At 35.9% G+C, this 14,402-nt stretch overlaps 1 protein-coding gene across 1 annotated transcript in view; it reads right to left on the bottom strand.

Moving 5' to 3' along the window:
- IRAG2 (inositol 1,4,5-triphosphate receptor associated 2) overlaps nucleotides 1-14,402 on the bottom strand; it is a 127,752-nt gene that overhangs the window by 62,612 nt on the left and 50,738 nt on the right. The window contains exons 10-16 of the mRNA XM_043564826.1: nucleotides 13,234-13,290; nucleotides 11,715-11,774; nucleotides 11,551-11,615; nucleotides 10,738-10,837; nucleotides 8,931-9,062; nucleotides 8,092-8,193; nucleotides 6,754-6,917 (exon numbers count right to left, since the gene is read on the bottom strand). Coding sequence (XP_043420761.1) covers nucleotides 6,754-6,917; nucleotides 8,092-8,193; nucleotides 8,931-9,062; nucleotides 10,738-10,837; nucleotides 11,551-11,615; nucleotides 11,715-11,774; nucleotides 13,234-13,290 — 680 coding nt within the window. The remainder of the gene's footprint in view (nucleotides 1-6,753; nucleotides 6,918-8,091; nucleotides 8,194-8,930; nucleotides 9,063-10,737; nucleotides 10,838-11,550; nucleotides 11,616-11,714; nucleotides 11,775-13,233; nucleotides 13,291-14,402) is intronic.

Raw genomic sequence — 14,402 nt, 5'->3', positions numbered from 1 at the left:
TTATATGGTTAATTAACCTATGACAAGGGAGATAAAGATATGCAGTGGGACACACACTGTCTTCAACAAATGGTGTTGGGGAAAATTGGACAGCTACACTCAAAAGAATGAAACCAGACCACTTTCGTATACCAAAAACAAAACTAAACTCAAAATGGATTAGAGACCTAAATGTAAGACCTGAAGCCATAACAATCCTAGAAGAGAGCACAGGCAATAATTTCTCTGACATCAGCTGTAGCAACATTTTTCTAGATTTGTCTCCTGAGGCAAGGGAAATAAAAGCAAAAATAAATTATTGGGAGTACATCAAAATAAAAACCTACAGCAGAGCCAAGGAAACAATCAACAAAGCTAAAAGGCAAACTATGGAATAGGAGAAAATATCTGCAAATGACATCCAATAAAGGGTTAGTATCCAAAATATATAAAGAACTTCTGCAACTCAACAGCCCAAAACAAATAATCCAATTAAAAAATGGGCAGAAGACATGAACAGACATTGCTCCAAAGACACATAGATGGCCAATGAGACATGAAAAATGCTCAGCATCACTCACCATCAGAAAAATGCAAATCAAAACCACAATGATACCACCTCATACCTGTCAGAATGGCCAAAATTAAAAATACAAGAAACAAGAAGTGTTTGCAAGGACGTGAGCTAAAAAGAATGCTGTGCACTATTGTTGGTGAGCGTACACTGTGGAAAACGGTATGGAGGTTCCCCAAAACATTAAAAAGATAATTACCATATGACCCAGTAATTCCATTACTGGGTATTTACCCAAAGAATACAAAAACGCTAATTCAAAAAGATATATGCACTCTTGTTTATTGCAACATTATTTGCAATAGCCAAATTATGGAAGTAACCTAAGTGTCCACTGATTGATGAAAGGATAAACAAGGTGTGATATATATATAGAGAGAGACACACACACACACACACACACACTAGAATATTACTCAGCCATAAAACAAGAATAAAATCTTGCCATTTGTAATAGCATGGATGGACCTAGATCTGTCAGAGAAAGAAAAATACCATGATTTCATTCATGTGGAATTTATGAAACAAAATAAATGAATAAAGGGGGGAAAAAAAGACAAACACACACACACAAAAACAAGTCATTTAAATATAGAGAACTGATGGTTACTAGAGGTGGGTGGGGGATGGGTGAAATAGGTGAAGGGCATAAGAATACATGTATCATGGTGAGCACTGAGCAATGGATAGAATTGTTGAACCACCATATTGTACACTTGAAACTAATAACTGTATATTCTGCTAGAGTTGAAATTATAAATTGGAGATATTTTAAAAATTAAAATTTTTAAAAGCCAACTCCGTTTTATTGATTTTTATTTAAAGAGTTTTCCTATTCTCTGTTTCATTTATTTATGCTCTGATCTTTATTATTTCCTTCCTTGTTCTAATTTTGATCTTAGTTCTTCTTCTTCTGGTTTCTTGAGCTACAAAGTTAGGTTGTTAACTTGAGATCTTCCTTCTTTTTAATGTAGGCACATTTGTCACCATTCACTTCTCTTTTAGTACTGCTTTTTCTGCATACTATATATTTTGATATGTTGCGCTCAATTTTGTTTGTCTCAAGGTATTTTCTAATTTCCCTTGTAATTTCTTCTTTGTGGTTTTTCAGCAGTGTGCTAATTTCTAAATATTTGTGAATTTGCCAGTTTGCTATGATTTCCGGTTCTATTCCACTGTGGTTGTAAAAGATAGCAAAATTTCCATCTTCTTAAATTTGATAAAACTTGTTTTGTGACTTAACATGTGATCCTGCAGAAAGTTCCATGTGCCCTTGAGAAGCATGTATATTCTGTAGCTATAGGGTAGAATGTTCTGTAAGTGTCTGTTAGGTCCATTTAGTCTATAATATTCAAGTATGTTGTTTCCTTATTGATCTTCTGCCTCGATGTTCTATCCATTATTGAAAGTGGTGTATTTAAGTCTCCTATTATATTGCTATTTATTCCTTCCATTCTGTCAATATATGGTTTATATGTTTACATGCTCTGATACTGAATGCATATGTATTTTTAATTGTAATATCTTCCTAGTGAACTGATCCTTTTTATCACCGTATACTGCCCTCCCTTTGTCTCTTGTGACAATTTTTGACTTAAAGTCTTTTTTCTCTGATATAAGTATAGCCACTCTGACTCTCCTTTGGCCAGTATTTGCCTGGAGTATCTTTTTTCACCCTTCACTTTCAGCCTATGTGTGTCCTTACATCTGAAGTGCGTCTCGCAGACAGCATATAGTTGGATCTTGTTTTTTAATCTATTCAGCCAGTCTATGTCTTTTGATTGGAAAGTTTATGTACATTTAAAGTAATTGTTGATAAAGAGGGACCTTTATGACCCCTTTTTCACCGTGACCATTTTTCATTGTTTTGTGTGTTGCAGTTCTTTTGTTCCTTTTTCCTCCCTTGTCTTCGTGTTTCTTTCTTTCTTTTTTTTTTTTTTTTTTGATTAATAGTTCTTGACTCCTTTTTCTTTTGTGTATCTTCTACAGATATTTTCTTTGTGGTTACCATGGGGCTTACATAAAATATAACAGTATTTTAAGCTGACAACAACTTAACTTCAATCACATACAAAAACTATACTTTTACATCTCCCCTCCCCCCCTTTGTTATTGATGCAACTTACAAATTTTTATTGTGTACTTTAACATATTTTTATCATTTTATATACTTACAATTTTTAAACTTTTATCTTATAATTAAGTGATTTGCTTATCACTGCTATAATATTACAGTATTCTATATTTCTCTCTATATATATTTACCTTTACCTGATTTCATTGAACATCTTTATGACAGTTATTTTGAATTCTCTTAGAGGTAAATTATTTCTCTGATTCAATTAGTGACAGTTTTTGGAGATTTTGCTTCTTCATTTCTTCTGACTCTGTGTCAGTATCTGCACTTCAGAAAAAACAACCACTTCTCCCAGTCTCCATAGCCTGGACTCATATATACAGGAGAAAACCTTTATCAGTTTGGGCAGAGTTCTGGGGGCTTGCAAGTCTTCATGCTAATTCAAATCACCATTATCATCCTTATTGGAGCCTAAGTGTCTAGAGTATGATAGTAACATTGCTCTAAGATGGGTGTGACAGAAGACAGTCTTTTAGATACCCCTCAGAAAAGTGATCCTATTCTTTCCTTCCCTAGGGAGAAGCTAAGATCTGGGGTTTTTCATCTGTTTTCTTCTGAGCTAGGGGACTATGATGAGTACTTGTGTGCTAGTTCCACCTGCCATCACTGTTCTTAGTGTCCCCTAAGTGTCTACAGTATGTCCAGTTCCATCTGCACTTTGAGACAGTTGAGTCAAAAGCCACTATCTTGGCAAGTCCTCAGAAATGTTGGAATGTGGACACACAGTCTGATTCTTTTCTTCCCAGGGAGAAGCCGGATGCTGGGGGATTCCTTCTGATCACATGGTCCTATACCTGGAGCAGGAATGACACTGACAGGGTATCTAGAATTTTTCTACCAGCGTTGATGTGGCTGGTTTCACATCCACCCAGGTGCAGAGCTTCCCAAATAGTTTCTGAATTTCTCAAAAAAGTGAATTTGTTCATGTATCACTGTTGAATCAGTATATCCCATGAGGGAAGGAAGGCCCAGGGCCTCCTATTCGACCTTCTTGCTGACATTACCTCTTCCTCTTCCTCTTCTTCCTCTTCCTCTTCTTCTTCTTCTTTTTAAGACATCAGTTTTACCAACTTTTCTCTTTTGTAATAGTCTAAGCTCTCAAGACTGTCCATTATCTTCCAAGGGAAAGCAAAAGGATTGTAAGGACCAACAGAAATCCATATTTAATTACAACTTTAATCATATATATTACATATATTTGCACCTATAATGCACTTTGTGATTAAGTCTTAAAAATAGCTTTTAAAGAATTAGACAGTACTAGCTATTAAAGATATTCAAGAGATTTTAAATCTTTGAAGATGTTTCTTCCGTAGTGACTTGCATTATGTTAAGATATGTAGTATCAGCTTTGAGTGTGTTTTTAAATTCAGTATCTCCTTGCTAACATGTCCTAATGCCAAATCTTGATTTCTACTCCTGTTATCTGATTCTCTCTGAAACTTCACTATCCAAAGAGAACCCCATTTACCTAGTTTTCAGGGAAAAAAAAACACAAAAAACCAACAACAATGCTGTAAGTCAAGGATGACTCTTTTTTGTATTCCCACATCAAATTCACTAGCATGTAAGATTTGACCCATCCTCAAAATAAAGTTTGAATCCAACCATTTCTTATCTCCTTGCTCACCCTGACTCATGTTACACTCCTTCACCTACACTATTGAAATAGTTTCTAACTCAGTGGCTCAAACATGCAAGCTCATTAAAACCTCAGGGCCTTTGCACTAGCTAATTCCTCTGACTAAAACCCTTCCCAGATCATCTCTTAGCTCATACTCTCACTTTGTTCAGCTATCTACTAAATTTACCAATCACAGACAAGGCTTTACTGGCCCTTCCTTCTAAAATTTGGTCCTCCTGCCCCACCATTCCTGGTCTTCTTATTCTCTTAATTTTCTTTATATCACTTACCACCATTGCCTGGTATTATAGTATATAGTTACACGTTTATTTGTTCACTCTTTGAATACCTTAAAAATACTAGTTTCATGGATGCAGAGGTTTCTTAGTTAATTTTCTAGCATTTAGAAAAATAACTGACAAGGAGTTGGCAATTGGGTGTTGCACAAATGACATACTTTACACTCCCTGAGACCTTCAAGAGCAGTTTTTCCTTTCATTGCCTCTCCTTAACTCATTCAATTCTTTCCATTTCTCAGTACTTCAGCCTATTTATTGTACAACAGAATGAAAGCCTTCTCCTTCCCAGAAAACAGCCCCTGAGAGTTTACCTTTAATAAATATTTCTAAACATAGAATTCTTACTTTCATCCCCACAAAATACTCCCTACTCATAGATAAAGCTTACTCATTTAAAACTTATAAGCAAATCATTTCTTGTGTAGCCACTAAATGGTTTTGTCTATTTAAAATTCTATCCGCGGGGCGCCTGGGTGGCGCAGTCGGTTAATCGTCCGACTTCAGCCAGGTCACGATCTCGCGGTCCGTGAGTTCAAGCCCCGCGTCAGGCTCTGGGCTGATGGCTCAGAGCCTGGAGCCTGTTTCCGATTCTGTGTCTCCCTCTCTCTCTGCCCCTCCCCCGTTCATGCTCTGTCTCTCTCTGTCACAAAAATAAATAAAAACATTGAAAAAAAATTAAAAAAATAAAATAAAATTCTATCCGGAAGGCAGGGGTTTAACCAGTTGGGCTTAACCTGCTCAATACCAGGTTCCCAGAATATTTTTAATGAATATTTCATCCAATTTTAACAAGAGCATGGTAGGGGATTAATAGTTGAAAGAACGTGGGTTTTGAAGTTACACACATTTAGGTCTGATCCCAGCTGCCACTTAATAATCCCTCTTGGGCAACCTTGAATGAATCTCTGAAACTCTCAAGATAAATGAATGTCAAATTCTTAACACTACATCTAGCACAGTAAGCTCTCAACAAATTTCACCTATTGTTACTTAGTTGGGCTGCTTGTGAGTCTTATGGAATATAGAAAATTCACTTATTCAGAAATGACTCTCTCCAAATAGGTCTTTGTTGCTAAAAAGAAGAATTTTAACGCTCCCTTTTGTGGAGATGTTATCTGTGTAAGGAAGCTGCATATCCACTTAACCCACACACCACTATGGGGAAGTCTGGGCTCCCTGGTTCTTAGGGAGAATAGATGATCATTTTCTTGAGAGAACTCCTTCTGGTATTAACCTCTTTCTGGTATCTAATTTTCTTATTGGGGTGGGGTGGGGTGGGAATAAAACAGTTTCTTCTGGCTACTTTCTTTAAGCAACTTTGGTCTCTAACTACATTTTTTTTTTTATCTTATTCAAATTCACTACACACCCATGTTCATTCACTCACCAAAAAAGCATTTCTTAAGGGGATTCTTAGTGTGGTACTAGCAGATACATAAATAGTGGTCAACAAAAGATGTTACTGGCTGTCCTTGTTTAGTATGTGGCTTACAGAGGGCACAAATTTCAAGAATTTGGTGAATTAAGAATTAAGGTGAGAGTAAGATAGTAAATTATTTTACATTTAGAGTCCTCTATTCCCTGACTTCTCTTACTTGAAATATAATTGACTCGTGCCCAGTGCAATAAATACATTGTATACTGAGGCAGAAAATGAAGCCAGATGGGACAGGAGTCAACAGACTCAAATTCTTCCATTAATAATAGACTTCTTTGTAGATTTCCCATTAATAACCCTAAGGTCTTGACCAATTCACTTTAAATCTTTATGCTTCAGTCCTGTGTAAAATTGTAAGGTTTTACTAAATGATCTCTGAAGTCCTTTCTGATTAAGAGAGTTCTATATTCTATAATTCCAATTTTCTTCTTTAGGGAAAATAACTCCTTATACAATAGGTTTCCACAAATTTTAAAGTTCACTATTTGCAATTTATTGCAATATATAAGTTGAATATATTTATGTCAATTTCATGCTACTTCATAATTCAAAATTATCAGACAAAATGCCTTCCTTGAAAGAGTGAGATCATCATCTGAAATCAATGCATACAACTTGAAAAAAGTAAACTGAATGCCATGGTACAATCCCAAACGTGTCATTATACAAAGCATGGGTTTCTTGCAGATAAATGACCATCACCTGGAAAGAAATTCTTTTCTGAAATAAAAATATTCCAGCCTGAATCTCTTCAAAGTCTCTATTAATTTGACAGATTCTTTATCAAGAGATTTTTTCTGGCTTCCCAAGGTGTTCAGCGTTAATATGCAAAGATTTAGTTTCTCTTCCATTTTATATTTGATTTCCTACAAGAAAAGTCACAAAACAAACTCCACTATTTCAGTGTTAAATATAAACAAATGACAGGCCATTCCCATCTCAATAGTATTCATGGTTATTAGACACTAAACTTCTAACTGAACAGATACCAAGTCTCAACTGTCCAAAGATTATTTTTTGGACCCATTATCTCAATTTAACAAGTACATATTGCGTGCCTATTATGTGACTAAAATTGAGCTTTCTTAATATAAGCGGTCCCTAACCATTTCATCAATCATCACAACTGCTTTAGAATAGGATGGGGCAAGGAAATGCAATGAAATCAGTATTTGTTTATTAGCATACTCAAAAGCAATTAAAACAAAAAAAGGTTTGTCAAGGGGGTTGAAATTAGTATTTCAGAGTCTTCAGAGTTCACTTCTTGCTTGAGCTTAACTTAGGAAACTTATGGATGTTAGAAAGTTGTCTGGCAGCCAAGAAGTAGAGATAATAAGATAAAAGATAAGGAGATTTCTTCTTTTATGCTTCCTTTATAACCAAACAGGAAATAGTTACCTAAGTTCTCATTTTTCCAATGTTCTGCTAATTTCTGGTATAATGAAACTATCAGAATCTCAGGAGTAACATTCCTTTGCACAATAATTATTCCATCACATTTAAGCAATTTTAATAAGTCAAAGAAAAATTCAAGCTTAGACTAGCAGTTCTCACAAGATTCAAATAAAATACTTTTTCCATTCAACTATTTTATCCTGTCTCTTTAATACATATCACACATCCTCACTCTCATTTTTCCCCTCATGTTCATGCACACTTATCCTCACACACACATCTTCATGCTCTCCCATACTTTTCCCTACTCTCACACATACTTATTTTCACACTTACCTTCACGCTCTCACACACTTACCTCATGCTCTCACACACTTATGCTACCCTCATGTTCACACACACTTATTCTCACTCTTAGACACACTTACCTTCACCCTTACACACACTTATCCTCACCCTCATACTCTTACTTTCACCCACATGCACATACTCACGCACATCCCCAGACATTCACTCCATACACATCAACAGCCCGAGATAGCAGAAAATTACATAAAGTCTTAGAAATGATACTGCATATAATATTACCTGGTTTAATAAAGCAGAAGAAAAAATAGGAAAATCACAAACACAAAAAACACTTACAGTAAGCTTGTTCTCCCACTTTTTTTTCACAGTAAATTCTGGACCAGTTACCCACTGTAGAGAGCTATCCATGAGGGTTTCAACTTCAGAAACTTCTTTGTGCTGAAAGAATTCCACATGTTCAACTGGGAATTCAGGTGAAAGGCACATGCTATTATATAAGAAGTAATTTACACCAAAGGTCCTCTATAGATAATTAAGACACCATACACAGTTCTTTCTCATTTAATGCCACCCATGACTTTTCTTTATCTGGGGATATTGCCATGTGTAAATGCTAACTCTTGTCAGTTGCTGCATATATGCTGAATACATACAGATAGAATCATTTTTTTAGACAAAACATGCACATTTTTCTTCCTGTCTCAAATAGTAGGAAACAAGCATTTTCATGGATTTCTTTTTCCACTCTTTAAATACTACCTACCATACGCTAGGTACTATGAAAGGGTCTAGAAATACCAACGTGAAGGTAAGATGTTTTCTTCCTCTGACCATCTCATTTCTAGCCAAAAATCAAAATGAAATAAGAGGTACTACTATTAGCCAGAAAGAAACTGTTCACTAGATACTATGTCTTCAGTCCTCTGATACTAATGATTAGCCTGTAGGAAAAAAAGTTCGAACAATTTATAACGAATGATCAACCTATTTGTCCTGATTGAGCCAGAACTGGAAGATCATCTTCAGGAAGGTTTAAGAAAAATCTCTTTTCATAATAGGATTAATTTGAATCTCAGCAAAACACAGATATGCCTGTACTCCACAAACATACTGTAGATCAGCTATCTGCAAATGTTCGTAGCCAGTGAATCACCACAGTACATGTTACACAATACCAGCTTTTGAAGGACAGCTGTGAATTCCACTCCCTTTTGTTCAAATTTTCTCAGTAATAGCATTTCTTGGTCCATCAACATATCCAGAGATGACAAACTGGTGAAACTGCACTGCCACTCAACTTCATTGTCCTGAAACAATTATTAAAGTGTCCACAACTCTGTCATTCTAATAAAGAACATTTTTTATGCAAATGATATTCATGGGTCAATATAACTGTCCCCACCAAAGAGTGCTAGTTGTTTTATAAAATCCTCCTATGTTACCGAACAACAGCTTACATTTTCTTTCTAGGATGGCATCAACTTAACATTTATTCATTCTTAAGGAAAAACATTTATTCAATAGATAACATTTACATGTGGATAATATAAACCACTATGGCTCTAATTTAAGAAAATAGGGGAAGGTAAAGAAATACACAAGAAAAAAAAAAACTATAGGGAGGGTGTTCAATAACCACCACCACAAAAAACTAGTTTCTTTTGTCTCCTCCTTTCATAAAAGTCACTCTCAGATGATGTTTTCCAAAGGATAATTCTTATGGTTCTCCCAAAGCATCCGTCTCCTATCGTATTTTTGATACACGACCACACCACATTTAACTTCCTTCTTGTTGCCTATTGGAAAACATTTCAAGAGCTCTTATTTCTACACTTCCTAAGCCATTAGAACGATAAACCTCAGAGCCAGAACTTTGCCAGCTGCTTAACCCCTGTTTAGAAGTATAGAACTTTACAGGCTGGCATCTTGACATCATTATCATCTCAGAGGACTGCTGTGGCAGATTTGCCACCATTTCATTCAGTCTGGCAGTCTGGCCCGGTTTCAAAAACACAGTAAGATGATGAGTATTTGAAACAGAATGTCAGGAAAGCACAGCCCTCAGAAGAATGTCCAAGGCTGCCGGAGACAGCTTTAGATGAAGGCAGCATATGTTGCCCCCGGATCCTTGGCAGGAGAAATTCAAACAGCATTTGCCCTGAAGACATTTTTCCTCTTCTTTCAAGGTCATGTCACAGCTGTCAGGAGGAGGACATTCTGACATATCCATCGTCCACAGACATGGAAAGCCCATCAAAGTGGTGAAAAGAAAGCAATTTGCTAACAAAGCATTTCCTAACACAACAAGCACAGACTGGAAAGTACAAAGGAGTAAAAATATAGTCTTTGGGGGGTGGATCTCCAACATTTCATCCCCAAGAAGGCTTTTGATAATTTCCTCCCATGCTGAAAAAACTGGGTCTTCCTAACAGAAATTTTTTAAAGTAATTCATTTGCATTTTTAAATTAACCAAAAACATAAAAATGCCAATTTCTGTTCAGAATGTAATAATCAGTGCCATTACATTGGGATGCTACAATTTCATTTTAGAGCAAAGAAATTTCATGATTTTTATAAGCATCTTTATTTTTGTCAGATACATTTATTTCAGGGGGTTAGGGAAATACCTAAAGATAGTTCATGGATCTCTATCGTTATCTTCAGGACCCCAGGCCCGGGTATCGGCACAGGTACTTTCTCCTAAAAAAATATCAAGACTATACAGATTTCTAAAGTCTGGATTCACTGAACACATGCTTCTTCAATCTTAGCCTTAACCTCACTATGATTTTCAGTCATAACGTGAAAAAGGTCCATTTTTTTTTCACGCTAAGAGACTTTAGGTTTGGATTCTAAAAACATTCAACAGATTTCCTCAAAATATCACAGGTGCTCTTCAGCAAGCTTGGACCTTCACCTGAAGTAAGCTATTGCATATGGTCTTATTTTATGAAGTTTTGCATTTGATGATAATCACCTACCTCTGCAGATTGAGCAAGAGTGAGTTCACAATGTAAAGATTTTTCTTCTTCAGAGATGATACTATTACACTCTTCACTAACATTCAGCTGGATCCCATTTCTTGAAAAATGAAAATAATAATCCAGTCCAGTTAGATGTGACTATGTTATAAGTCACCAAAATGGGGTTTATCACTCCAGTAAGCCCTCATGTGTGCCAAGGATTGTATAAGGTACTTAGTAATAGAGAGAAATAATATTCTCTGTCCTCCAGGACCAGCACAGACTAATGACTCTAGGCGGTTGTAAACAAGTAGGCCATGCTTTTTTTTCTCTTTTTTTAAGAACTAGAGCCAATAGTTAAAAATGAGAAAATCTAGATTTCTGGCTTTTCTTTTAAAAATCAAAAGATGCAGCTACACTGGGCCCATATATTCTTGATTCGCTGGCCTTCATCTGGGTAATACACTTTTCTCAGTTGTCACTCTTCTAAATGTGTGCACTTATCCCAAATATTTTGCTCACTTTTGATATCTGTGTGGCTCCTGTAGACTCCTGGATAGCATAGTGTGCATACTTAAAAACAATTATAAGATGAGGTATGTTAATAAAGAGGTAAGAACAGCATGCCATGCATGCATTCAAAAGGATTGCTTAATCTCAAAGTAAGAAAAAAGCATAGGTCATGGAAAACTGAGAAGGAGATCTATTGCAGAAAAGGAGAGAAAAATATCATGAATGTGGCACAAAGAATTGTACATAGCTCAGCAGACCAATAATGTAGGGTGGAGGCACATGAGAGAGAGAAGGCTGGTGAGAAGTTGCTCTACTTACAAGATAAGTTCCTGTTGCAAGTGCTGTAATTCATGAGCCAGTTTGTTTTTATCCCCTCGTAAATTCTGGAATCACATACAACATTAGGCTGTACGTGTTACTCTAATGGGGGATTTACATTTAAACAACCCCACCTTGCAAACTGTGAGATTATTATGGTATACCTCTATAATGTTTCCATATTCTATGATGGTTGACTTAAGTTCTTCTATACTTAAATCCTTCTGAAAAGCAGAAGAGAGAATACCAAATACATGTATGAGTCTACCAAATCATATTTAGATTCTCAATCTGAGCCACAGAAAAATTGTAAATGCTCAATGATGATGAGACCTTCTACCAAGCTTATTTGAAAGCTGAACCAGTCTATGTTTATGATTAAAACCACATAAAAAAAAGTATGGGACAGCAAGGCAGCTATACCTAACTGGTGCCGTTATGTTCTATATTTGCCTGGTTCCGTGGAATCAAACTCTAAAAGGTAATTCTTAAGCTCAAGTCAAAATTATATTTACTATCATAACAGGAAAAAAATCAGTCTACCTGCAAATGACTAATGAATTATTAAGGTATCCAATTTTATCCAGTTCAAATGATATCTGTTAATCATAGTTTTGTACTCTAAGACCAGAAGGTACAGTCACTGTCTGACCTATAATTTTACCTCATGATTAACATAGTGCCTGGCAAATGGGAAGTGCTCAATCAATACCTTGTGAATGTTGGGCAGAAATGCAAAGTGGTAGAAAGACCAGAGTTACGGAGGAAGTGAGAAGCCACTACAACAATGCACTCTATGGAGACAAAGAACACTCACAATGAAGACAGAAATTTGGTACAATATTCAGTATCTTCATCAATGTCCACAATTCATACTTTGAAACTTTGTAACAGAGAAACGAAAAGGAAATACTGCTCTTTATTCACTTCCTCCATCTTGGAAGTTTATTACTTAGATTGTGTCCTTCCTATGTCTCTTAAAGCTACCATAACCAGCATCTCTGTAGCCAGCATCTTTTCTTAATACATAGGTCATGATTAAGGATACAATGATAAAGAAAATCGTGTCTATCTACCTATCAATCAAATCAATCTAACTAGGTAGAAATAACTGGGGAATATATTCTTCTTGTTCCCTAAATGACCGCACACTCATTTACGTTATTATGAATTAAAACTACATCACTGGGGCACGAGGGTGGCTCAGTTGGTTAAGCTTCCAACTTTAGCTCAGGTCATGATCTCATGGTTCATGATTTTGAGGCCCACATTGGACTCTCTGCTGACAGCACAGAGCCTGCTTGTTTTTTTCTCTCCCTCCCTCTCTCTGCCCCTCCTGCACATGCACACACACACTCTCTCTCTCTCTAAATAAATAAATAAACTTGAAAAAAGACTACATCACCATATCTAGCCAGTAGCTGGTAATTGGTACACAAATATTACATAAATGGATGAATACCACCCAAACTTAGGATATGTTAAAACTTATCCCAGATGACAAAGTCTGTATTCTTTGTTCAGAAGAACATTTTTGTGAAGTATTATAGAGGAAAGTCCTGTGATAGAATATTAGAATCAGGTACTCTAATAGGGGTGAAGTTACACAAATGACCATCTCCTTTATGATTTGGGGAGAGCTAGCAAACCCCATGGGACTTCATGGGCAGGGACCATACCAACCTTCTGCAAACTTGCATCTTTGTTAAGCAAAGTGTTCTCATATGTGTGTAACTGCATCTGAAAAGAGACAAGTTTCGGGAAGGCCACTGGGACATTGCTTTGGTAAAAGATAATGCCATAAAATCATTCCAAAAGGGAGACATGTTTCTCAAGCACCTTTAACGGGCATGTGTTTCTTTATAAACAACTTTCACATCAGCCTCATGACAACTCGAGAGGCTAGGGCTGTTGCCCTCACTTTACCAGTGAGGAAGTTGAAGCTCAGCACTATTAGAAGACTTGCTCAATGTCACACATGGTAAGGGACAGAACTGAGCCTATAATATGAATCTTCAGCTTTAGTCATGTGCCCTTGCCACTATTTTACACTTTATATAATAAGAAGACCAATAGAGTCTTCATTTTCTTGGTGAAAATGGAAGTCTAGATAGAACATGAACACAAATCTATGTCAACATATAAAAGACCCTTCCTCTTGGATAACAAGTATTGTAGAAACCCACAGATGATCTAGCAACATAACCTAAACTTGCCAAAATCTCATTAGTTAGATTGCAAGAAAAAAACTGTCTTTTAAAAACATAGTTTAAAAATGTTCAAGATGTCTCTTAGCAGAGTGAATATTAGAATATATTGGTTTATTCAAACCAAAGGCAAGCTTGTTGGCAAAGTCTTCTAAATATAATTGACAAGTATGTATACTGATTAAATTGAAAACCTAGAAAAATGATCATCATAGTCAGAAGTAGAATCATCCCTTAATCATATATATTTGATATCCTTTTAGGTATTTTCACATAATCTTCTCATTTGAGTTTCCACCAAGCTTGGGGATTAGGTAGAAAATATCACAGCCATTTAGTAGGTGAGAAAAGAAAGACTTAAAAGAGGTTAACTACTTGCTTGAGGTCATAAAGCTTTTAAGTAGAGAAGACAGGATTTGAACCCATGTCTTCTAACTCTTTCTACTAGTTTATGACAGTTGTGTTTTCCAAAAACAGTCATTCCTAGAATAAAATTAATTTCAATGTCTAAACTATGATATATATATATGTATATGTATATGTATACACACATACCTACAAACATGAAATTTAAATATATCATTTCACACATATACTACAGCAAAAAATATTATTCAAGTAAACTATTAGAGATGACAATAAGTG

Source organism: Prionailurus bengalensis, chromosome B4 (genome assembly GCF_016509475.1).
Source record: "Prionailurus bengalensis isolate Pbe53 chromosome B4, Fcat_Pben_1.1_paternal_pri, whole genome shotgun sequence".
NCBI classification, from domain to species: Eukaryota; Metazoa; Chordata; class Mammalia; order Carnivora; family Felidae; genus Prionailurus; species Prionailurus bengalensis.
Note: the sequence above shows the minus strand (reverse complement) of the source record. Positions and strands in the feature narration are given on the sequence as shown.